Source organism: Thalassophryne amazonica, chromosome 6 (genome assembly GCF_902500255.1).
Source record: "Thalassophryne amazonica chromosome 6, fThaAma1.1, whole genome shotgun sequence".
NCBI lineage: Eukaryota > Metazoa > Chordata > Actinopteri > Batrachoidiformes > Batrachoididae > Thalassophryne > Thalassophryne amazonica.
Genome location: NC_047108.1, coordinates 65,284,235 through 65,310,007, shown reverse-complemented (window position 1 = coordinate 65,310,007; position 25,773 = coordinate 65,284,235). Strand labels below are relative to the sequence as shown.

At 41.3% G+C, this 25,773-nt stretch overlaps 1 protein-coding gene across 4 annotated transcripts in view; it reads right to left on the bottom strand.

Moving 5' to 3' along the window:
* Positions 1–25,773, bottom strand: part of LOC117512327 (adenylate cyclase type 6-like) — a 167,421-nt gene that overhangs the window by 5,745 nt on the left and 135,903 nt on the right. For all 4 annotated transcript variants that reach the window (XM_034172344.1, XM_034172345.1, XM_034172347.1 and 1 more), the window contains 8 exons: positions 16,952–17,101; positions 16,669–16,844; positions 7,810–7,842; positions 7,696–7,725; positions 7,456–7,588; positions 7,113–7,376; positions 6,679–6,883; positions 6,284–6,408 (listed from right to left, as the gene is read on the bottom strand). In XM_034172344.1, the coding sequence (XP_034028235.1) occupies positions 6,284–6,408; positions 6,679–6,883; positions 7,113–7,376; positions 7,456–7,588; positions 7,696–7,725; positions 7,810–7,842; positions 16,669–16,844; positions 16,952–17,101 (1,116 nt within the window). The remainder of the gene's footprint in view (positions 1–6,283; positions 6,409–6,678; positions 6,884–7,112; positions 7,377–7,455; positions 7,589–7,695; positions 7,726–7,809; positions 7,843–16,668; positions 16,845–16,951; positions 17,102–25,773) is intronic.

The following is a 25,773-nucleotide window of genomic DNA, read 5'->3' as shown; positions in this document are numbered from 1 at the left end:
TTGATGTTTTGGTGAAATAAACTTTTGTATTTCTTCATAATTGATGTAAATAAAGTCCAAGACATATTCAGTGACTTGGAACTGTTCATGTTTCCATCCCCTGACTTGTCTAAAGAAAACTGGCAATAAAACTGATTATTATTTACAGGTTTGATGCTCAAGTTTTAGGGATTTGATTTCAGTTTAAGTTTGAGGAAGATAATTTTCAATTTTTTAATTCTTTATATTTTCTGTATTTCTTGTATTTGAAATGGCATAAACACATTAAAATGTGTGAAATTCCAAGTGTTCCAAAACTTTTGGAGGGCACAGTATCCTAACCTTATGATGAGTGCAAAATGAGTGTGGTATTATTACTGTTTTGTTTAAGAATGTTTAATTTTCACTGTTGCTGCACTTTGTGTGAAGCCATTTTCATATTGTACTGATATGACAATATTGAGATATGATAATTTGGCCATATTGTACAGCCCTACTGTCAACTAGCTGAAAACTTTGAATATTAATTTACATCTACATTAAAAAAAATGCTTAAAGTGGCAGAGGGTTAAGAGGGCTGTAATTGGGGGGAGGCCAGCTGAAAGGCAAAAAAAGATAAATGCTTAAAAAGGCGGGGGGGGCAGAGGACCTAAATGACATGGTGAGATGCTGAAGAGCTTCGCTCGTTCATGTCCGCGACATATGCATATTAATAGTAACAACTAATGTGTTGCCCGTGGAGATCCACGGGCTCTAGATTGGGTAGTGTTTACAAAATAGTTAGCTGACATTTTTCAAGGGTGGTAAAAAATTATGCATAGTTTCTATAATGAGTTGGAATGGTGTGTGAGTCCAGAATGTTTTTAGAACCTTTTTTTAAAAAATGTATTTAACCTTTATTTAACCAGGAAAGTCCCACTGAGTTTAAAAACCTCTTTTGCAAGGGAGTCCTGGCCAAGAGGCAGCAAAAGTTACACAACAATTAGAATTAAATTCACACATTTAAAATAATGTATGATTAAGAAAAACAGTTTAAAGACAATTTAAAGACGTCATCTCAAGTGCTCTCAGTCTGGACTTAAAAGTGCTCAATGAAATAAGTTCAGCTAATTTTCAGTCGCTTTGCAACATGTTCCATGTAGACAGAGCTGAGTAAACAAAAGCCCCTTTTCTCAGTTCTGTGTGGGCAAATGGAACAGAGAGAAACAAATTATCATTTGAATACAAAGAGTAAGAATTAACACTTCTCTGTGTGATCAAATTACAAATGTAAAAAGGCAGCAGCCCAAGCTTGGCCTTATAAATAAAAGTATACCAATGTCCCAACCTCCTGGTGGACAAAGAAGGCCATCCCACTCAAGAATACAGTTGGGTCAAGGCTTTACAGTTTGTAACAAACCTCAAAGAAGCATGATAAACAGCATCAATCTTTTTAAGACACTGAGCTAAAGTGTTCATGTACAACAAATCTCCATAGACTAAAATAGATGAAAATATTGCCGTGACAAGCTGCTTTTTCACCTCAAAAGAAAAGCAAAATTTTTTTAGAGAGAAAAAGTCCAATTGGAGTTTAAGTTTCTTCAAAAGATTGTCTACATGTGGCTTGAAGGTGAGGGAGTCATCAACTAAGACACCAAGGTATCTGTACGTGTGAACCACCTCAATGACATTCCCCTCAAGAGTAGACACCATAGGGGTAGCTTGAGGCACCTTCTTGGTGTTTGCAAACAGCATTAGTTTGGTCTTGTCAGCATTGAGCACCAGTTTTAGCTGCAGAAGTGTGTGCTGGACCACATTAAAACCTTTCTGTAGAGATTCAACAGCTTTAGCAGGGGTGAATCCAAAACAATATATAATTGTGTCATCAGCATAAAAATGCATATTAGCATCTCAGACATACATAATGAACAAGAGGGGGCCCAATATTCAACCCTGTGGCACCCCCTTGTGGACACTCTCATAAATTCAGAACACAGACCACATGTAATACACTGAGCCCTATCACTCAAATAATTTGTGAACCAGGAAATTACATGATCTGACAGTCTGAAACAAAGACGTCTATGCTTTAAAACAACATGGTCTACAGTGTCAAAAGCCTTTGACAAATCAGTAAAAAGTGAAGCACAGTACTGCTTTCTATCAAGAGCAACAAGTATATCACTAATTACTTTTGTGGCCGCAGTAATGGTGCTATCCTTTTTCCTGAAATTTGATTGCAGTTTTAAGAGAAGTTCATTTGAGTATAAAAACTCTTTTATACTCAAAGGATTTTTGACAAAATGCACAAAATTAATATTGGCTTGTAGTTAGTTAAAACTGCTGGATCACCTCCTTTTAATAAAGGAGTAACAAAAGCTGACTTCCAAACTGATTGTTTTGGATCGAGACCTTAGACCGCTAAAAACCTCATCAGTTTTTAGAGGATGAACTCAACCCTTTTATTTTCTGCAAATTACATAATTTGTTAATGTTAAATTACTGTCTTAATGTATTTAGAAATTGTTTAGACTTTTGCTATCATATACACACTATTATTATTATTATTATTATTATTATTATTTTATTACTTCTATTTTTTTTTTTTATTTGATTTCTAAATGGACCACAATGGAAATAAGTGTTTTCACTTTCTTGTGTCATCCATGTATTTTCAATGTATTTACAATTATATTATGCACTTACAATGACCTTACGAAATAAATCATGCACACACGCACGCATACACATATACAGACAGCAATTAATAGAGTAATGATTTACCGCCCCCTGCTGGAATGGCATGTGAGTAACTCACTCACTCACTCACTCACTCACTCACTCACTCACTCACTCACTCACTGACTCACTCACTCATCTTCAACCGCTTATCTGGGATTGGATTGTGGGTGCAATAGCTCCAGCAAGGGACCCAAAACTTCCCTTTCCTGGGCCACATTAACCACCTCTGACTGGGGGATACCGAGGCGTTCCCAGGCCAGTGTGGATTTATAATCTGTCCACCTAATCCTCCTCACGGATGACCAAGCTTCTGACCTTATCTCTAATGGAGACACCAGCCACCCTCCTAAGGAAGCCCATATTGGCCGCTTGTACTTGCGATCTAGTTCTTTCGGTCATGACCCAACCCTCATGACCATAGGTGAGAGTAGTAACTTAGATTGATCAGTAAATCGAGAGCTTCGTCTTTGGGCTCAGCTTCCTTTTTGTCACCACAGTATGGTAGAGCGAATGCAATACCGTCCCTACTGCGCTGATTCTCCAGCTAATCTCACCCTCCATTGTCCCCTCATTTGTGAACAAGACCCCGAGGTACTTGAACTCCTTCACTTGGGGCAAGACCTCATTCCCTACCTGGAGTGGGCGATCTGTCAGTTTACTGCTGAGAACCATGGCCTCATATTTAGAGGAGCTGATCTTCATCCCAGCCGATTCTCACTTGGCTGCCAACCGACCCCGTGAGTGCTGGAGGTCACAGGCTGATAAAGCCAACACGACCACATCATCTGCAAAAAGCAGGGATGAGACCCTGAGCCCACCAAACTGGAAACCTTCCTCCTCCCGACTATGCCTCGATATCCTGTTCATGAATATCACAAGCAGGACTGGTGACAAGGCGCAGCCCTGACTAGGGTTGGGTATCGAAAACCAGATAAGAAATGATTAGATCTACCGACGTCAATAGCCTTTCTGTTTAACAATTCCCTTATTGGTCCTTCAGTTCACATTACGGCGGCGTGGCCTTTGTTTTTGAGGGTAGGTATCAGAAAAATGATCATTTCTCTACCTTGAAATATTTGTCCTATCAACATTCCGTGTTGGCGGTGTTCATTCTTGACCCAAAATACATAAGCATACCAAACAATAAATTTCAGCTCTCCCCAGTTTCTCCATAATTAAAGGTTTACACATGCATACACACACACACACACACACGCCATTCCGCTTTTAATATATTGTGGGGAGTTACACGGAAGACCAAAAATCATGCCAGAGCTTTTTGTGTAAAATTGTGTAAAATTTTAGACATCTACAAACAGAGACTGTGGCGGAAGACATCAAGCGTAATATACTTTTCACTCATGGTAACGGCAACATGACACTTAACTAAACTGACTAAACCAATTGTGCTACAAAAACACAACAAATAAATAACACTAACAACACTGTTAAACTAACATAAACCTCAATAACAACATTTATAATCCCAAAACCCCAAACTCCCATGGTGCATTGCAACACAACATCCATTGTTCACTGTTAGTGAATATCGCTAATTTCTCCAAAAATATTTGTCCTATCAACTTCCCATTTTTGCAGCATTCATCCTTGACCCAAAATACATAGGCATACCAAACGGGAAATGTCAGCTCTTCCCAGTTTCTGAATATAATTTTAGATACTACTCTGTAATTTTGTGTGTGTGTGTGTGTGTGTGTTTGTGTGTGACAGAGAGAGACTCTCACTGCTCCACTTGGCTTGAATGGTGTTCTTCCTGCACCTCAAACCGAGCGTGAGGATCACAAGATGACTGTGACAGAGGCGTGAGTGACATATGGCACTGACTGCACTGTGTACTGCTGACTACCCTTTGATGATAATAATAATCTGTCAGATTAATGACCTCTGCAGGGAATTCAAATTTAGCTTGAGCTCCTCCACAGGGACATTACAGCACCATTTCTGAGTAGCATGCTGAGCATCAGGCTCTAACATGTGGCTCAAGGGTACTTCTGCAAAGCAGGTGTTTAACCCAGACACAGGTCAAACCCATATTTCCAATATTTTATGTGCTTCTATTTATTTTATGTTTACTAGTGCTGTGTTTCCATCATTTGGAGAGGAGAATATATTTCAAAATTAAAGCATTTACATCCCTGATGTCTTTGGAAATACACATTATTTGGTTATGCAAATCATTTGAATGCGACGAAATAGGAAATACTTGAAAGCGTGAGTGTGTTTGCTTGGTATTTGATTTCAAATACACACAGTAACTCAATAGCCGAGTCTGACTGCAGTCCACTGCATGTCTTAGACAAGTGAATTTTATCATGCTGGTTATTTTAAACACTGCACACATAAGCTGTAATCATCCAGTGACTGACATCAGTTAACATTAATGAGTCAGTATCAATCGACTGGGCCTTCTTTCAGCAAGATATCTAACTGCTGCAAAGTTTGAAAAAATATTGGGAATTTCCTATTCCCTGGAAGGTCACAGGTGTCACGATAAAGCATGATGGATGCAAAGCATGGTGGTAACTTGCATGAGGCCTCACAGTGCAAGTGATACTCCCCATGTCAGTCTTCCTAAGTAACCAGTAGGTCATTGCAGCAGTACCCAAGGATACTTTGAAGACGCCTTATATGAAAAGACATCCAGTTGTCACCTTAAGTCACGGATTAACATCCAAATCTCATGATTCCACCTGGGGAGGCATGAACATTGCTGCTGAGATAAGCAACTGTTTCTCCAAGTTTGACACTTTCACCACATACAGATACATTTGGTGGCTGAGTCCAGAAAGTTGTTAAAAGCTGGGATCTTATCCTTGATCCAGGACCATTCCAAACCCAGATACTCCGATTTCTCACTCAGCTTCTCAAATGTTGTAATCACTATTATTGATTCCACAGTGATCATCCTCAAAGTCAAGGTCAGTAAACCTTTCCTCACCAACAAAAGCACATAAGCTGCTGGCCTCCACAACCATACCAAATAACCCGTCCATGCAAGCACTGTACAGTGGAGGAACCAAAACATATCCCTAATGAATGCCAGTTTTCACTGGGAAAAATTTCAAGATTTTGTCCCTGTCTCACACTCACAGTACCTGTGTATAGGGCAGCCCTGATGTACAGCAACTTGTTGAGAATCCCATGAATTCTGAGTATGACAGTCCAATCAGCTGACAAAAAGAATTTATGGAACTCAATTCAGGCTGCAGAGGGGTGGAGTCATGATACTTAAGTTTTTTGTTTGCTTGGTGCTTTTTTGTTGTTACATATGAGTACTTTACTAACAAATTTAAAATTTTTCACAAAATGTGACAAAAAGGTTGCTTTTAGCCTGGAATAGAATATATTACATAACACATGCACAGAATGAGTCTGTGTTGGTTGCAGAGCTGTGCCCCATTTACCATAACTTACAGTACATGTCCTTGGTACTGCCTGTCCTTGCAAGCAGCATTTCATAATCTAACATCAAGAAGAAGAGCCTTTGCACAGAATAGTACACACTGATGCATTCTTTTGTGAATAAACTTTGTAGAGTATCTGAATAAACATTGAACAGTACCTGGATGCAGTCAGGAACTCCGGTGCTGTCCATCCGGCTGGCCACATTGACTGTGTTCCCCCAGATGTCATACTGTGGTTTTCTGGCCCCAATTACACCTGCAACCACTGGACCCATATTCAGTCCTGTAAAATTTATAAAGAAATCACACGACTGTACTGCATCATATTTTTTTAAGTAATCGGTCAGTGCCTCTGATTTGAAACTCTGTTTTCAAGCATTTATGCAATCTGTATTACGGAAGTGATGAATTTGTGCATGCTGAAATGCCTAATTTTTGCATTTATAAATGTATCTTCTGTTGTTATGCTAATATCCTGGCCAGTTATTTATATGTATGTATGTTTGTGTGTGTGTGTGAAATTCCCCCGATTCCCCTTGCATTGCAAAGGTACCAATCTTCATCTGGAAGTTGTTGAAAGAGTGTTCGTTGATGTATTTCATCTGCTCTCTGAGCCTCATGGCATAGTCAGCCAGAGCAAGGATGTGTGAGCGACCCTCCCTGTCGTAGGTGGAGTCATTGAGGCCAGAAGCTGCCATGTACGTGGAGCCAATCGTCTTAATTTTTTCCAGCTGACGAAACTTCTCCTCACTGATGATCTACAGATGAGTAATCAATAGTGTATAACAAGTGGGAATCAAACAAGAAAAAGCACACAGCAGTACTGTGTGTACTGTACTGTACTGCAGGTTACCAACGTGCAACAAGAAATGCAAACAGCATTTCAAATTATGGTTGTTTTATTTTCCTTGACCCATTTTACACTTTATCCATTCAGTTCTTTCTACTCCCTTAATGGGCTCCTCTTTATTTTGCTTCTCCTCTCACCTCGTCAAAATCGGCGATGATTTCATTCAGCAGCCTGAGACACTCCACTCCCTCGTTGTTGCCCTCCAGCTCCACATAAAACTCAGAAAAGTTACTGATGGAGGCAAACATAACAGCAACACATTCACACGACTGGTAGTACAGCTCGTCATTCCTCCGCTCGCGTGCAAGAAAGTGGGCGGCCACGTCCTTGGGCAGGATGTTGTGGAGCAGGCGGCGGTTGTAAGCCTGTAGCTCCTCCATCTCTTCCTTCTCCTCTGTGGCCTGAGAAGGGGGGACAGTAGCGGTTGTCAAGTGTCTCGAGTCCTGGTGTACGTCAACAGTCAAATAGATCACGTTCTACCTGCAGCTTCCAGAGGAAGTCAAGCCGGGCGGTGGACTCCACCTGCTGGCCGTGCAAGTAGAGAGCCAGAACAAACACTGTCAGGATTACAGGGATCATGACCTTTAGGGACACCTTGGTCACACTTTCCAAGCTGAGAAGGGGAAAAAGTTTTCACTAGTCATAGATGTGTGTCTTGCAAAGGAAGTTAAACAGGTATAAGTCATAATAAATGATGCAGAATAAGTGAAAGCTACCTACCACTGTTCTGTAGTTTCATTGAAACTTGACCTGAAAAGTGGACGATATGAGTCAGACTAAAACAAGGGATTCACTTAAAACACTTAAATGCATTACATTTACAAAATAACTTACCAATGAAGGGAATCATTGACAGGTGATAATTGCCTATGAAGAAGAAGCAATTATAATAAAAATCTGACTTATTTTGTGAGAACGCACAGTAACAAATTTTAATTTACAGGAACTTGTACTGCCAGCTAGAGTTGTCACGAGGGTATTGTTATTCTACAGTATTACTGTACTGTTATTGTACAGTGCTACTGTACTGTTATTCTACAGTGTTACTGTACTGTTATTCTACAGTGTTGCTGTACTGTTATTGTACAGTGTTACTGTACTGTTATTCTACAGTGTTGCTGTACTGTTATTGTACAGTGTTATTGTACTGTTATTGTACAGTGTTACTGTACTCTTTTTCTACAGTGTTACTGTACTGTTTTTCTACAGTGTTACTGTACTCTTATTCTACAGTGTTAGTGTACTGTTATTGTACAGTGTTACTGTACTCTTTTTCTACAGTGCTACTGTACTGTTTTTCTACAGTGTTACTGTGCTGTTATTCTACAGTGTTACTGTACTCTTATTCTACAGTGTTAGTGTACTGTTATTGTACAGTGTTGCTGTACTGTTATTGTACAGTGTTACTGTACTCTTTTTCTTCAGTGTTACTTTACTGTTATTGTACAGTGTTACTGTACTCTTTTTCTACAGTGTTATTGTACTGTTATTCTACAGTGTTGCTGTACTGTTATTGTACAGTGTTACTGTACTATTATTCTACTGTGTTACTGTGCTGTTATTCTACAGTGTTGCTGTACTATTATTCTACAGTGTTACAGTACTCTTATTCTACAGTGTTGATGTACTGTTATTGTAGTGTTGCTGTACTGTTATTGTACAGTTTTACTGTACTCTTTTTCTACAGTATTACAGTACTGTTACTGTACAGTGTTGCTGTACTGTTATTGTACAGTGTTACTGTACTCTTTTTCTTCAGTGTTACTTTACTGTTATTGTACAGTGTTACTGTACTCTTTTTCTACAGTGTTACTGTACTGTTTTCTACAGTGTTACTGTGCTGTTATTCTACAGTGTTACTGTACTGTTTTTCTACAATGTTACTGTGCTGTTATTGTACAATGTTACTGCACTCTTTTTCTACAATGTTACTGTGCTGTTATTGTACAGTGTTACTTTAGTGTTTTTCTACAGTGTTACTGTGCTGTTATTCTACAGTGTTACTGTACTATTTTTCTACAGTGTTACTGTACTATTTTTCTACAGTGTTACTATGCTGTTTTTCTACAGTGTTACTGTGCTGTTATTCTAATGTGTTACTGTGCTGTTATTGTACAGTGTTACTGTGCTGTTATTCTACAGTGTTACTGTACTGTTCTTCTACAGTGTTAATGTGCTGTTATTGTACAGTGTTACTGCACTCTTTTTCTACAGTGTTACTGTGCTGTTATTGTACAGTGTTACTGCACTCTTTTTCTACAGTGTTACTGTACTGTTTTTCTACCGTGTTACTATGCTGTTATTGTACAGTGTTACTGTACTCTTTCTACAGTGTTACTGTACTCTTTTTCTACAGTGTTACTGTACTGTTTTTCTACTGTGTTACTGTGCTGTTATTGTACAGTGTTACTGTACTCTTCTTCTACAGTGTTACTGTACTGTTTTTCTACCGTGTTACTGTACTGTTTTTCTACAGTGTTACTGTGCTGTTATTGTACAGTGTTACTTTAGTGTTTTTCTACAGTGTTACTGTGCTGATATTCTACAGTGTTACTGTACTACTTTTCTACAGTGTTACTGTACTGTTTTTCTACAGTGTTACTGTGCTGTTATTCTAATGTGTTACTGTGCTGTTATTGTACAGTGTTACTGTACTTTTTTTCTACCGTGTTACTGTGCTGTTATTGTACAGTGTTACTGTACTCTTCTTCTACAGTGTTACTGTACTTTTTTTCTACAGTGTTACTGTACTGTTTTTCTACCATGTTACTGTGCTGTTATTGTACAGTGTTACTGTACTGTTTTTCTACAGTGTTACTTTACTGTTATTGTACAGTGTTACTGTACTCTTTTTCTACAGTGTTATTGTACTGTTTTTCTACAGTTTTACTGTACTCTTTTTCTACAGTGTTACTGTACTGTTATTCTACAGTGTTGTTGTACTGTTATTGTACAGTGTTACTGTACTCTTTTTCTACAGTGCTACTGTACTGTTTTTCTACAGTGTTACTGTGCTGTTATTCTACAGTGTTACTGTACTCTTATTCTACAGTGTTAGTGTACTGTTATTGTACAGTGTTGCTGTACTGTTATTGTACAGTGTTACTGTACTCTTTTTCTTCAGTGTTACTTTACTGTTATTGTACAGTGTTACTGTACTCTTTTTCTACAGTGTTATTGTACTGTTATTCTACAGTGTTGCTGTACTGTTATTGTACAGTGTTACTGTACTATTATTCTACTGCGTTACTGTGCTGTTATTCTACAGTGTTACTGTACTATTATTCTACAGTGTTACAGTACTCTTATTCTACAGTGTTGATGTACTGTTATTGTAGTGTTGCTGTACTGTTATTGTACAGTTTTACTGTACTCTTTTTCTACAGTGTTACAGTACTGTTATTGTACAGTGTTGCTGTACTGTTATTGTACAGTGTTACTGTACTCTTTTTCTTCAGTGTTACTTTACTGTTATTGTACAGTGTTACTGTACTCTTTTTCTACAGTGTTACTGTACTGTTTTCTACAGTGTTACTGTGCTGTTATTCTACAGTGTTACTGTACTGTTTTTCTACAATGTTACTGTGCTGTTATTGTACAATGTTACTGCACTCTTTTTCTACAATGTTACTGTGCTGTTATTGTACAGTGTTACTTTAGTGTTTTTCTACAGTGTTACTGTGCTGTTATTCTACAGTGTTACTGTACTATTTTTCTACAGTGTTACTGTACTGTTTTTCTACAGTGTTACTGTGCTGTTATTCTAATGTGTTACTGTGCTGTTATTGTACAGTGTTACTGTACTCTTTTTCTACAGTGTTACTGTGCTGTTATTCTACAGTGTTACTGTACTGTTTTTCTACAGTGTTAATGTGCAGTTATTGTACAGTGTTACTGCACTCTTTTTCTACAGTGTTACTGTGCTGTTATTGTACAGTGTTACTGCACTCTTTTTCTACAGTGTTACTGTACTGTTTTTCTACCGTGTTACTATGCTGTTATTGTACAGTGTTACTGTACTCTTTCTACAGTGTTACTGTACTCTTTTTCTACAGTGTTACTGTACTGTTTTTCTACTGTGTTACTGTGCTGTTATTGTACAGTGTTACTGTACTCTTCTTCTACAGTGTTGCTGTACTGTTTTTCTACCGTGTTACTGTACTGTTTTTCTACAGTGTTACTGTGCTGTTATTGTACAGTGTTACTTTAGTGTTTTTCTACAGTGTTACTGTGCTGATATTCTACAGTGTTACTGTACTGTTTTTCTACAGTGTTACTGTACTGTTATTCTAATGTGTTACTGTGCTGTTATTGTACAGTGTTACTGTACTTTTTTTCTACCGTGTTACTGTGCTGTTATTGTACAGTGTTACTGTACTCTTCTTCTACAGTGTTACTGTACTGTTTTTCTACAGTGTTACTGTACTGTTTTTCTACCGTGTTACTGTGCTGTTATTGTACAGTGTTACTGTACTGTTTTTCTACAGTGTTACTGTGCTGTTATTGTACAGTGTTACTTTTGTGTTTTTCTACAGTGTTACTGTGCTGATATTCTACAGTGTTATTGTACTATTTTTCTACAGTGTTACTGTGCTGTTATTGTACAGTGTTACTGTACTGTTATTCTAATGTGTTACTGTGCTGTTATTGTACAGTGTTACTGTACTATTTTTCTACAGTGTTACTGTACTGTTTTTCTACAGTGTTACTGTACTGTTATTCTAATGTGTTACTGTGCTGTTATTGTACAGTGTTACTGTGCTGTTATTGTACAGTGTTACTGTACTCTTCTTCTACAGTGTTACTGTACTGTTTTTCTACAGTGTTACTGTACTGTTTTTCTGCACTGTTACTGTACTGTTTGTCTGCACTGTTACTGTACTCTTATTCTACAGTGTTACTGTACTGTTTTTCTGCACTGTTACTGTACTGTTTTTCTACAGTGTTACTGTACTCTTATTCTACAGTGTTACTGTACTGTTTTTCTACAGTGTTACTGTGCTTTTATTCTACAGTGTTACTGTGCTGTTTTTCTACAGTGTTAGTGTACTGTTATTCTACAGTGTTACTGTGCTGTTTTTCTACAGTGTTAGTGTACTGTTATTCTACAGTGTTACTGTACTGTTTTTCTGCACTGTTACTGTGCTGTTTTTCTACAGTGTTACTGTACTGTTTTTCTGCACTGTTACTGTGCTGTTATTCTACAGTGTTACTGTGCTGTTTTTCTACAGTGTTAGTGTACTGTTATTCTACAGTGTTACTGTACTGTTTTTCTACAGTGTTACTGTACTGTTTTTCTGCACTGTTACTGTACTCTTATTCTACAGTGTTACTGTACTGTTTTTCTGCACTGTTACTGTACTGTTTTTCTGCACTGTTACTGTACTGTTTTTCTACAGTGTTACTGTACTGTTTTTCTGCACTGTTACTGTACTGTTTTTCTGCACTGTTACTGTACTGTTTTTCTACAGTGTTACTGTACTGTTTTTCTGCACTGTTACTGTACTCTTATTCTACAGTGTTACTGTGCTGTTATTCTGCACTGTTACTGTACTCTTATTCTACAGTGTTACTGTGCTGTTATTCTACAGTGTTACTGTACTGTTTTTCTGCACTGTTACTGTACTCTTATTCTACAGTGTTACTGTGCTGTTATTCTACAGTGTTACTGTACTGTTTTTCTGCACTGTTACTGTACTCTTATTCTACAGTGTTACTGTGCTGTTATTCTACAGTGTTACTGTACTGTTTTTCTGCACTGTTACTGTACTCTTATTCTACAGTGTTACTGTGCTGTTATTCTACAGTGTGCCTACTGTAATATACAGGTTTACTGTAATAAGATTACAGTACTGTCCCTGTGTGAAATTACAGTTAGCAGCTACGGTTGCCAGACTAATTCTGTTAAAATAAAACAGTTCAGTGAGTTTTCAATGGGCTTCTTCCATTTTGCTCAGGGTCACTCCAGGTTGATTTGGCTTTTCTAACACAACTCAAGTTGTAAAAGAAGAATGGTACAGGGCCAGGGAACAACAAATATTTTGTTGGGGAGGTAAGTGCACTAACTGCATACACTGCAAACAGAAATCTTGCCTGTTTAACCCTCTGAGCCCTAGTGATGCACCCCCAGGTTCCTCATGTTTCTATTAATAGATCAGCGATGGAATGTCAACTTTCAACCTTGGCTCTTGAATCAATCCTCACCACATGCTTCCATTCCGCCCTGCATTACACTTGGCCTCTGATCTCTAGTTGTTTCTTTTCTGCAATTCTCAGTCCACTTTTCTCGGTACCAGTTAGTGCTCCTAGCAAAACAAATAAAACTAAAATTTTAATAAACCACTTCACCACTTATCCAGCTGCCTCATTGCAATTGAGTGCACCTCACTTGGTTCCAGCCTTGACACATTCAGAGAGCTGAGATTGTTCTGAACACTTCGATATGAATCATGTGGGCATTATACTATACTATACTCACATTTATGAAAGGAGCAGGTATAAATTTCAGGTTCTATTATATAATTGCAAGTGAATGGACATAATTGTGTATAAATTTGTTTGTTTTGATACTTATGAGTATTCTTGAGTGGTTTGGCAGTTTTCTCATGATTGAAATCCACAAAATAACACAAGTCAATCAAGTCTGAAAATGACCCCAGAATAAAACAGCTCAGAATACCAACATAATATTTATTAAACCAAGTTTAAACATTAATCAACAAGATGTATGCCCCCTCCAAAATTTACACACCAGTGGCATCAATTTTGTATACTCCTGATAATCCTGTCAGTAGTACAAAAACATACCTGCTCCTTTGATAAATGTGAGGAGTGTATAGGCAAGCACCTTAAAATGGATATTACTGAAGGTATGGTAAAATTGAGAAAATACCATTAGGCCTCTAAAAACTAAAACTGAGTAGGTTATATCAGGCAATTGTAGAAATACTGTACAGTAACACTGAAGAGTAACAGTATAATGCTGGCAACTCCAGTTGCCAGTATGGTAATATAAATTAAAGCAAAGTTATTACAGTCAGGGTCTGAACAGTGTAAGAATTTCATTGTATGGTATAACTGCCTGTTTTTACTGTGCACTTAACTTTTACCTTAAAGCTACAGTGTGTAGGAGTTAGTGTCATCTAGTGGCGAGGCTGCACATTGCATTATCATGTTTTTGCTTCTTTGACTTGCTTTCTCTTGTGAAAATGTATGATCCTCTATTTTTTAAAAAAAATGAGGGTTCACAAACTTGTTAGTCTGCACTAGAAACCAGTAGACAGTTTACGAGGTCTGTTAGAAAAGTATCCGACCTTTTTATTTTTTGCAAAAACCATATGGATTTGAATCACGTGTGATTGCATCAGTCAAGCTTGAACCTTCGTGCGCATGCGTGAGTTTTTTCACGCCTGTCGGTTGCGTCATTCGCCTGTGAGCAGGCTTTGAGTGAGCACTGGTCCTCCCCCCTCGTCGGATTTTCATTGTGAGGAAAATGTCTGAACGGCTGGAGCAGCGCTGCATCAAATTTTTCCAGAAACTGTGAGAGACAGCCAGGTGGACACCATTTGGAAAATTCAGATGGCTTTCAGGGACGATTTTATGGGCATCACACAGATTAAGGAGTGTTACAGCCGGTTTAAAGACGGCACACAATGGCGGAGGGCGCGCCACGCTCCGAGCGGCGATCGACAGGCTGAAATGACCAGATCATTTTCAAACTGAATGCTGTGTTGATCCGGGACGTCGTCTGACTACCAGAGAAATGGCAGAAAAGGTGGACATCAGCACTTTTCCGGCACATTCCACTGTTAAACGAGATTTTGTCATGAAAACAGGAGCGGAGGAATTCGCCACAGAGCCGCTAATGGCGCGGAACGAAAGCACCTCCGTGCTGGTCTCACAGGACATGTGACATGCCCAGATCTTCGACAATTTCTCGGATACTCACTCGACTGAAAAGCCACCCAAAGCCGCCTGAATCTTCCGAATGGTGGAAGAGCTGGGCATGTCCCGTGAGACTTCCAACACGGAGGTGCTTTTTGTTCTGCGCCATTACGCGGCTCCATCCTGACGTGCGAATTCCGCCGCACGTCTTTCATTACAAAATCTCCTGTAACAGTGTAATGTGCCAAAAAAGTGCTATGTCCACCTCTCTTGCCATTTCTCTGGTAGTCAGACGATGTCCCGGATCAACACAACCTTCACTTTGGAAATGATCTGGTCGTTTCAGCCTGTCGATGGCCACTCGAAGCGCTGCGTGCCTTCAGCCGCTGTGGGCCGTCTTTAATCCAGTTGTAATGCTCCTTAATCTGTGTGATGCCCATAAGATCTTCACCAAAAGCCATCTGAATTTTCCGAATGGTTTCCACCTGGCTGTCTCTCACAGTTTCTGAAAAACTTTTGATGCAGCAAAGCGGCAGTCGCTCAGCCATTTTCCTGACAATAAAAATCCGCTGAGGGGGCTGGACCACTCCTCCCACAAAGCGTGCTCACAGGCGAATGATGCAACCGACAGACGTTAAAAAAATCACGCATGCGCACGAAGGTTCAAGCTTGGCTGATGCAATCACACGTGATTCAAATCCATATGGTTTTTGCAAAAAATAAAAAGGTCGGATACTTTTCTAACATACCTCGTATATTGGAGCACTGATTCCCCTTCTTTTTCTTCAGTCTTCTGGTCGCACTGCAAAATGCAAAGGACTGAGTAAGTACCGCATTTACTCTATTAAATGTGCCGGAGGCCTGCAGTTTTTGTGAAGGGGGGATTTACTGACGATCGTTTGCATGCGCATACTTGCATGCATGCCGTACACAGTACAGCCTTACAGTACGTATGGGCATGTGTACTGCATGGAAGAGAAGCAGCACAGACTTGAAACAAATGTTTTTCTGCATGCAGTAGCTGCTACAACATTACATAAAAAGGCTCTGTGCAAATGTTGCTACTCGGCAGCGTTCAAGCTAAAAGTCGTAAAAGAAGTGGAAGAGAAGGGGAAGCACCATGCTTCTCAGATTTTCCTAGTCGATAGGAAATGCATCTGGGAGTGGTGTAGGAACACGGATAAGCTTGCAACACAGGCCAAAACAACAAAGCGGCTGCCTGGTGGGGGGAGGAACGTGCGTCTTGAGGACATTGAAGAGGAGCTGATAAAATGTTTCTAGGAAAAGAGAATGGCAGGCATTTGCATGATAGGGAAGAGTCTAAAATATGATGCAATGTGGCTGCTTAAGCAACATGGAAACCAGAACAGATGAGATTTTTGTGGCAATGAGGTAGGACTATTTCATTTTCATTTTACTCTGTTCTCTCAGGAATTCACAATTTCGCTACATGCAATGTGCCCAAAAAAAAAACAACAACAAAAATCAAGCTGGGGGGCCTTCAATGGAGTAAATACGATATGCTTCTTGTGAACTACTGTAAACTGACATAGCAACATACCGGCATCTATGAGGGAGAACCGCTCCCATGTAGATATGGAGGACTTATTCTAAACGTTGTAACAAGTAATTATGCACTAATCAACAGATTGTTATGAATGCTACTTTCCATTTCTGTCAGTAAATACCCCTATATCCCACACACTGCAGCTTTAAATTTTACCGTAAAACAGAAAACTGTATTGTGTGATATAGAAGCTGAACTATTCAGAGTAAATACTTGAAAATAGTGACCAGTAGGTGACGTACAGGGTGTTGGCAACAACCAGCAAATCTGCGTTGTCAAACAAGGTGACCTGAGGCCACTCCACCAGCAGGAGAAACGTGAGCTGGATGAAGAGCATCAGCGCCAGCTTCCCTATGCTGCTGATGTGGAGGAACACAGAGCAGGCCAGCAGGGTCAGCAGCACACTGTAGCTGAAATACTGCAGCAGAGAGGAGGCAGTGCAGGAGCAGCACAGTTAGGCAACACACCTTTAGTCCATATTTGTGTGGACATTTTCTGTGAGAGGAAAAATGTTATGGGACGAACCTCGGGGAAATGGCAGGGCATGGCCTGGCTGGGGCACACAGTCAAACCGTCCTCTGCTGTCCTAGTCAGGTTGTGCAGGAGGCAAAGGTTCATCGATACGTTCAACTTGTTGGCCACACAGTCTTGTAGTTTGTCTCTGCTGCAAGTAAACTGGTGCAAAAGAACAGAGAAGCATTTGCCATGCAATGTGAAACAACAAAGAGCGGCAACATATGCAAACAATGTGAGCAACAACATAAAAAAAGTTATATACAGTGAGGAAAATAAGTATTTGAACACCCTGCGATTTGCAAGTTCTCCCACTTAGAAATCATGGAGGGGTCTGAAATTTTCATCTTAGGTGCATGTCCACTGTGAGAGACATAATCTAAAAAAAAAAAAAATCCGGAAATCACAATATATAATAATGTTTAATAATTTATTTGTATGTTACTGTTGCAAATACGTATTTGAACACCTATGAAAATCAATGTTAATATTTGGTACAGTAGTCTTTGTTTGCAATTACAGAGGTCAAACATTTCCTGTAGTTTTTCACCAGGTTTTCACACACTGCAGCAGGGATTTTGGTCCACTCCTCCATACAGATCTTCTCCAAATCTTTCAGGTTTGGAGGTTCAGCTCCCTCCAAAGATTTTCTATTGAGTTCAGGTCTGGAGACTGGCCAGGCCACTCCAGGACCTTGAAATGCTTCTTACGGAGCCCCTCCTTAGTTGCCCTGGCTGTGTGTTTGGGGTCATTGTTATGCTGGAAGACCCAGTCATGACCCATCTTCAATGCTCTTACTGAGGGAAGGAGGCTGTTTGCCAAAATCTCGCAATACATGACCCCATCCATCCTCCCTTCAGTACGGTGCAGTCGTCCTGTCCCCTTTGCAGAAGAGCACCCCCAGAGTATGATGGTTCCACCCCCATGCTTCACGGATGGGACGGTTTTCTTGGGGTTGTTCTCATCCTCTAAACATGGTAAGTGGAGTTGATTCCAAAAAGCTCTATTCTGGTCTCATCTGACCACATGACCTTCTCCCATGCCTCCTCTGGATCATCCAGATGGTCACTGGAGAACTTCAAACGGGCCTGGACATGTGCTGGCTTGAGCAGGGGGACTTTGCTGCCCTGCAGGATTTTAAACCATGACAGCCTCATGTGTTACTAATGTAATCTTTGTGACTGTGGTCCCAGCTCTCTTCAGGTCATTGACCAGGTCTTCCTGTGTAGTTGAGCTTTCTCAGAATCATCCTTATTACAATTACAATTGCAATTACATATTTTGGGGAAATTACAAGTTGAAATGACTATATATATATAAAAAAAATCATCATGAGGTTTATGTCACAGACATCGTACTTTAGAATCACACTGCAGTCATTGTTAATTTATTTCCTGCTGCATTTATAATAAACATTTATATTTATTTATAGTGTCTTTCTGGTTGAAATGAGATATAAATAATCTACCAGGCTTAAAAAATGTACACATTTCCATGTTATTTTGTCTAAAAATAAAAGTCCTTATGTTAAACAAGAAATTATCTAATCTGAAATAACAGGTGGTTTTAATTTACAGATGAAAGGTTTCTAAAGAACCATTTATTGATTTATTTAGCAATTTTAATTACAAGTGTTCTAAGCTTTTTTTTTAACAGTAATCAGAAATCCTGAGGTAACAAACAAAAAATATTTTGAAGGATTTTTCTTCAGAAAACTGCTCCATAAATGAGCAGTCCTGTGACACGTATGTTTTGCAAAGATCAGTGGTTTCTACACTGATCCATTTTGTAGAGATCAGTGGTTTCTGTACCAATCCATTTTGTAGAGATCAGTGGTTTCTACACCGATCCGTTTTGTAGAGATCAGTGGTTTCTGCCACTAGTCTTCCGTGTTTTGGCCCGACGTGTCGTTCCTATTGGACAACGCATAGGTACGTCACAGCTCAGAGAATCGAAAGCTGGATTGGATTGAACTTTGACCGTGTCAGCCTGCTGACAAGCGGCAATGTGCGCTCCCGTCAGAAGCGTCGGTTTAGCTTGGCTTTTGACGCGACGCATCTGACGCATCTAAAAAGCAACGCGTCTCATTGAAAATAATGCTTTTTAGACCGATTTTTGACGCATTTGACGCATCTGACGTATTCAGTGTGAAAGGCCCTTAAGATGAGAATTTCAGACCCCTCCATGATTTCTCAGTGGGAGAACTTGCAAAATTGCAGGGTGTTCAAATACTTATTTTCCTCACTGTAAAGAGTTTTGTTCCCTGACCATGCTAAAAGGTTAAATAAACAGGCCTGTGTCGAGTCATAAACTCAATCCCCTAATCAGACAGGAAAAATGAGAGGAAGGTAAAACAACAGTACTTAGCTCACCCTCATTACAAGTACTTGGGTACCCTTGAGCAAAGTCGTTAATCCTCACATTACTTGCAGTGTGTAGTTGAGCCCCTTTACATGCCAGCACCCTTACATCGCTGTGTGTGTATGTGCGTGTGTGTGCGTGTGAGAGGAATCATTGCAAAGACCTTTCAGCATCTGCAGCAGATGAAAAAACTCTTGACAGTTTTATGTACTGTTGAATTTTATGTACCGTTGACCCTGCTGATCAACAAAAACTGAAATTCGCGTCAACAATCCTATTCTAATAAAATTTTATTCTAATTATTCTAATAAAATTTTATTTCATTACAGAAACTAAATAATAATGGTTACAAACCCTATTTTCAACTAAAAACAAACTTACAAACAAACAAAATAAACTTCATTTCTTTTTATTTCTTTATACAGTGAGGAAAATAAGTATATGAACACCCTGCTATTTTGCAAGTTCTCCCACTTAGAAATCATGGAGCGGTCTGAAATTTTCATCTTAGGTGCATGTCCACTGTGAGAGACATAATCTAAAAAAGAAAAAAAAAAAAAAAAATCCGGAAATCACAATGTATGATTAATTTTTCTTTAAGAAGCCCTCTTATTCTGCACTCTTTACCTGTATTAATTGCACCTGTTTGAACTTGTTACCTGTATAAAAGACACCTGTTCACACACAAACAATCACACTCCAACCTGTCCACCATAGCCAAGACCAAAGAGCTGTCTAAGGACACCAGGGACAAAACTGTAGACCTGCACAAGGCTGGGATGGACGACAGGACAACAGGCAAGCAGCTTGGTAGAAGACAACAACTGTTATGATTATTTATTAGAAAGTGGAAGAAACACAAGATGACTGTCAATCTCCCTCGGTCTGGGATTCCATGCAAGATCTCACTTTGTGGGGTAAGGATGATTCTGAGAAAGCTCAGCACTACACAGGAGGACCTGGTCAATGACCTGAAGAGAGCTGGGATCACAGTCACAAAGATTACATTAGTAACACATGATGCTGTCAAGGTTTAAAATCCTGCAGGGCAGCAAGGTCCCCCTGCTCAAGCCAGCACATGTCCAGGCCCGTTTGAAGTTCACTAGTGACCATCTGGATGATCCAGAGGAGGCATGGGAGAAGGTCATGTGGTCAGATGAGACCAGAATAGAGCTTTTTGGAATCAACTCCACTTACCATGTTTAGAGGATGAGAACAACCCAAAGAAAACCATCCCAACCGTGAAGCATGGGGGTGGAAACATCATACTCTGGGGGTGCTCTTCTGCAAAGGGGACAAGACGACTGCACTGTATTGAAGGGAGGATGGATGGGGTCATGTATTGCAAGATTTTGGCAAACAACCTCCTTCCCTCAGTAAGAGCATTGAAGATGGGTCATGGCTGGGTCTTCCAGGATGACAATGACCCCAAACACACAGCCAGGGCAACTAAGGAGGGGCTCCATAAGAAGCATTTCAAGGTCCTGGAGTGGCCTGGCCAGTCTCCAGACCTGAACTCAATAGAAAATCTTTGGAGGGAGATGAAACTCCAAACCTGAAAGATCTAGAGAAGATCTGTATGGAGGAGTGGACCAAAATCCCTGCTGCAGTGTGTGAAAACCTGGTGAAAAACTACAGGAAATGTTTGACCTCTGTAATTGCAAACAAAGGCTACTGTATCAAATATTAACATTGATTTTCACAGGTGTTCAAATACTTATTTGCAGCAGTAATATACAAATAAATTATTAAAAAAAATCATACATTGTGATTTCCGGATTTTTTTTTTTTTTTTTTTTAGATTATGTCTCTCACAGTGGACATGCACCTAAGATGAAAATTTCAGACCCCTCCATGATTTCTAAGTGGAAGAACTTGCAAAATCGCAGGGTGTTCAAATACTTATTTTCCTCACTGTAACTCAGCCTTTCTAAGAGCAATGAAATATTAATTCTTAAAAATATTCAAATATTGGAATTCAATCATAAAAATACTGAAATATAAAAAAAGTTAGATAAAAATCACACAACAAACATAATAAATAAAATAGATGCTAATGCACTTAAATAAACAAAGCTGCTTTAAACAAAGTGAACATAATGACTCATTCACATTACTGGTGCACCTCTCTCATTCAGTTTAAAAGAGAAGTGCCCAAATTCTTTTCTTTGAAAGCCCATATCATCATCTGAATAAATGCTGATGCTGTGTTAATAATGTTCCAAGTATGCATTTCATTTGATTGAAAATTAACATTCTAAATTTAAAGAAATATTTAAAAATAAAAATATATCATTATGAAATTTTTACTGAAGATTCATATCCTAATAGGTCGAGATCATAGGTCATTTTCAAGGTCACAGGTCAAAGGGCAAATGCAGGAAGAATCTTGGAAAAATGGAAAACCCTCTAACAATTAATGAATTTTCAAAAGTTCATAACTCTTTCAAAAGAGATAAACTTTTTTTCATGTAGGATGGTATCCTTCATCGACTGTAAAAGTTTGATCTGGCTCTGATACAGATTACAGATTTTGTGGCCATTTAAATTTAACATTGAAAACCTCATTTAATGTATATTTTACATTATATCTTAATCAAATGTGCCCCAATCACTCTCATATTTGAAAGTGAGGTGTTGTGTGGGCCGCCCGAAGAGGAGGTACTGCTGGCTCACCACCAGAGGGCGCCCTGCCTGTTGTCGGGTTTCAGGCACCAGAGGGCGCAGTTGCCGCAGGAGTCCAACAGGAGCCCGGAGCTGACAGCTGTCACTCATCATGTCATCACCACCACCCATAAAAGCCTGGGAGAGACATCAGAACTCTGCCGAGTTATCAGCTTACCCTGAAGGTAAACCAACTCAGCCGTTTTGTGCCGTACACCCATTCATTGTTACTGAAGTCTTTGCAGTTGTGACTTATACTTGCAGCTTGTAGCCGAGTTTGTGGAAGTTGGAGGAGTTGGCGTCTCCACTCCTAACTTCTGATTTACTAAGTATAACAATTGACACTGCACGTTCTCCAGTTTTCCTCTGCACTCTGGGAGTATCTGGATTTATTCCAACAAGAGGATTTCTGTGAGTTTGCTGACTGTTTGCTGGGTGTTCACACACCCACCCCGTAACCTGTCTCTTTTCCTGCCAGCAGTATGGATCTGGCAGCTGGAAGCGGTGACCACCTGGGGACTCAGGACTTGGCGGCTCCGGTGTGTTGCAGGTCTCCGTTGGCGGTGGAACATCGTGGGTCCCGGCTCTTCTCTGGTTAGGCGTCTCCTACCCTCGGGCCTGCCCACGCGTCATCTTTGGTTCTATTGATATTGACAGACTAAAAGCATTATTTGACCTGTTATGCACATTTGCAGCAATAAATTGTATTTACTGGATTCTCTATTGGCCGTTCATTTACGCCCCCTGGTGTGGGTCCGTGCATTTCACTTTCCCCAACAGGATAACTCGGCCACGTCATGGATTCCGAGGGGCACATACCACCGGTTGAACAACCAATGGAGATGCAAGGTACGCAGGCTCCATCAGGAGGCGTGTTGGGTGAGTTGCAGCAGATTCTAACCACCCTCACTGCTCGGCTGGATTTAGTGACCGAGCAGAATATACTGCTCAATCGTAGGATGGAGGCTGTCACCGCTCAGGTGGAAGCGTGCGGCCAGGGCACGGCTGCAGCTCCTCCTCCTGCGGACCTGTCGCAGAACAGAGACCTTCCGGTGGTCATTCAACGGACCCCCCCCCATCCCCTGAAGCATACATTAGCCCCCCGGAACCGTACGTGGGTTGTGTCGAGACGTGCGCGGACTTCTTAATGCAGTGCTCACTCGTCTTTGCACAACGCCCCGTGATGTACGCGTTAGACCAGAGCCGGGTGGCTTATGTTATAAATTTGCTTCGAGGCGAGGCACGCGCCTGGGCTCGGCACTCTGGGAACAGGATTCACGGCTCCTAGCGACATACACTGGGTTTATTCGGGAGTTCAGACTGGTGTTCGATCATCCCAACCGAGGCGAGACTGCTTCAAATGTGCTACTGTCAATCCGACAGGGGCGCAGGAGCGCAGCTGAGTATGCTGTCGACTTCCGCGTCCCGGCAGCGAGAGCCGGCTGGAATACGGTAGCACTCCGCGCCGCCTTTGTAAACGGGCTGTCTTCGGCCCTTAAGGAGCACCTGGTGGCCAAGGATCAGAAGCTATGGACACGAGCAGGGCTAAAATGAAATCTGATAACAGACAAAGGAGGCTGGCCCATGGAGAGTGTTTTTACTGTGGCTCGCGTGAGCACATGCAGAAAAACTACCCCAAGCGGTTAAACGCCAACGCTCGCCCTTAGAGACTGGGCTAAGGGTGAGCCATAATACACACGCGGGAACACCATGTAAATCATGTAAGCACGACTCCCAGTCACAATCCTCTGTGGGGATTTAACCCTTAATGCCCCAGCACCGATTGACACAGGGTCAGAGGGAAATCTACTGGACAGTAGATGGGCTCCCTTTGGTGGCTGTTCCTTCACCATTGAAGGTACAGGCACTAGATGGCAATCTCCTCCCAGTAATCACACACCAGACACAGCCCTTAACTCTGGTTGTCTCTGGTAATCACAGGGAGGAGATTGTGTTCTTAGTAACACCTTCTACCTCCAGGATTATTTTGGGTTTTCCCTGGATGGTGAAGCACAATCCCCGGATCGATTGGCCGTCTGGGGTTGTGGCTCAATGGAGCGAAACCTGCCACCAGGAGTGTCTAAGATCCTCGGTGCCACTCGGTGAGACCACTAAAGAGGAGGTCCGAGTTCCCCCCAAGCTTACAACGGTGCCGGCTGAGTACCATGATCTTGCTGACGTTTTCAGCAAAGATCTGGCACTCATGCTTCCCCTGCACCGACCGTATGATTGTGCCATTGATTTGGTTCCGGGCGCTGAGTATCCGTCCAGCAGGCTGTACAATCTCTCACGTCCTGAGCGCGAATCAATGGAGACCTACATCCGGGACTCTTTAGCTGCCGGGTTAATCTGAAACTCTTCCTCCCCGTTGGGTGTGGGTTTCTTTTTTGTGGGCAAGAAGGACGGCGGACTCCGTCCATGCATTGGTTTTAGAGGGCTGAATGCGATCAAGGTTCGCAACCGATACCCGTTGCCCTTATTAGATTCGGTGTTCATGCCCTTGCATGGAGCTAAAATCTTCACCAAACTCGACCTGCGTAATGCTTATCACCTGGTTCGGATCCGGAAGGGAGACGAATGGAAGACGGCATTTAACACCCCCTTAGGTCACTTTGAGTACCTAGTCATGCCGTTCGGCCTCACTAACGCCCCCCGCGACGTTCTAAGCATTTGTTAATGACGTCTTGCGGGACTTCCTGCATCGATTCATCTTCGTGTATCTAGACGATATCCTCATCTTCTCTCCGGACCCTGAGACCCATGTAAAGCATGTACGTCAGGTCCTGCAGCGGTTATTGGAGAACCGGCTGTTTGTGAAGGGCAAGAAGTGCGGATTCCACTGTACTTCTTTGTCCTTCCTGAGCTGCATCATCTCCTCCAACTCCATCGCACCCGATCCAGCTAAGGTAGCTGCGATGAGAGATTGGCCCCAACCGGCAAGCCGTAGAAGCTGCAACAGTTCCTCGGCTTCGCAAATTTCTACACGAGGTTCATTAAGGGCTATAGTCAGATTGTTGGTCCCCTTACTGCCCTGACCTCCACAAAAGTCCCCTTCACCAGGTCGGATTGGTGCAAAGCCGCGTTTAGGGAGTTGAAATGCCGGTTTTCAACTGCACCAGTTCTGGTGCAGCCCGATCCCAACCACCAGTTTATAGTGGAAGTGGATGCCTCAGACTCAGGGATAGGAGCCGTGCTGTCCCAGAGTAGGGAGTCCGACAAGGTTCTCCACCCATGTGCCTATTTCTCCCGCAGGTTAACCCCAGCTGAACGGAACTACAACGTTGGCAATCGGGAATTCCTGGCGGTGAAAGAGGCCCTGGAGGAGTGGAGACACTTGCTGGAGGGAGCTGTGGTCCCATTTATCGTTCTCACTGACCATAGGAACCTGGAATACATCCAGACCACCAAGCGTCTGAACCCCAGGCAAGCCCGTTGGTCACTGTTTTTCGGTAGGTTCAACTTCAAGATCACCTACCACCCCGGGACGAAGAACCAAAGGTCTGATGCACTGTCCCAGGTGCATGAAGATGAAGTTGGACCAATGCTGTCGGATCCACCTGATACCATTCTGTCGGAGTCCACTATCATCGCCACCCTCACGTGGGATGTCGAGGAAGTGGTCAGGGAGGCCCTGACCCGACATCCTGATCCCGGCGGTGGACCACCAAACCGGCTGTATGTCCCACCAGATGCTTGGATTGCAGTTTTGGACTTCTGTCACGGTTCCAAGCTCTCCTGTCATCCAGGGGTGCGCAGAACCGTGGCAGTGGTCCGGCAGCGGTTCTGGTGGGCGTCAGTCAAAACTGACA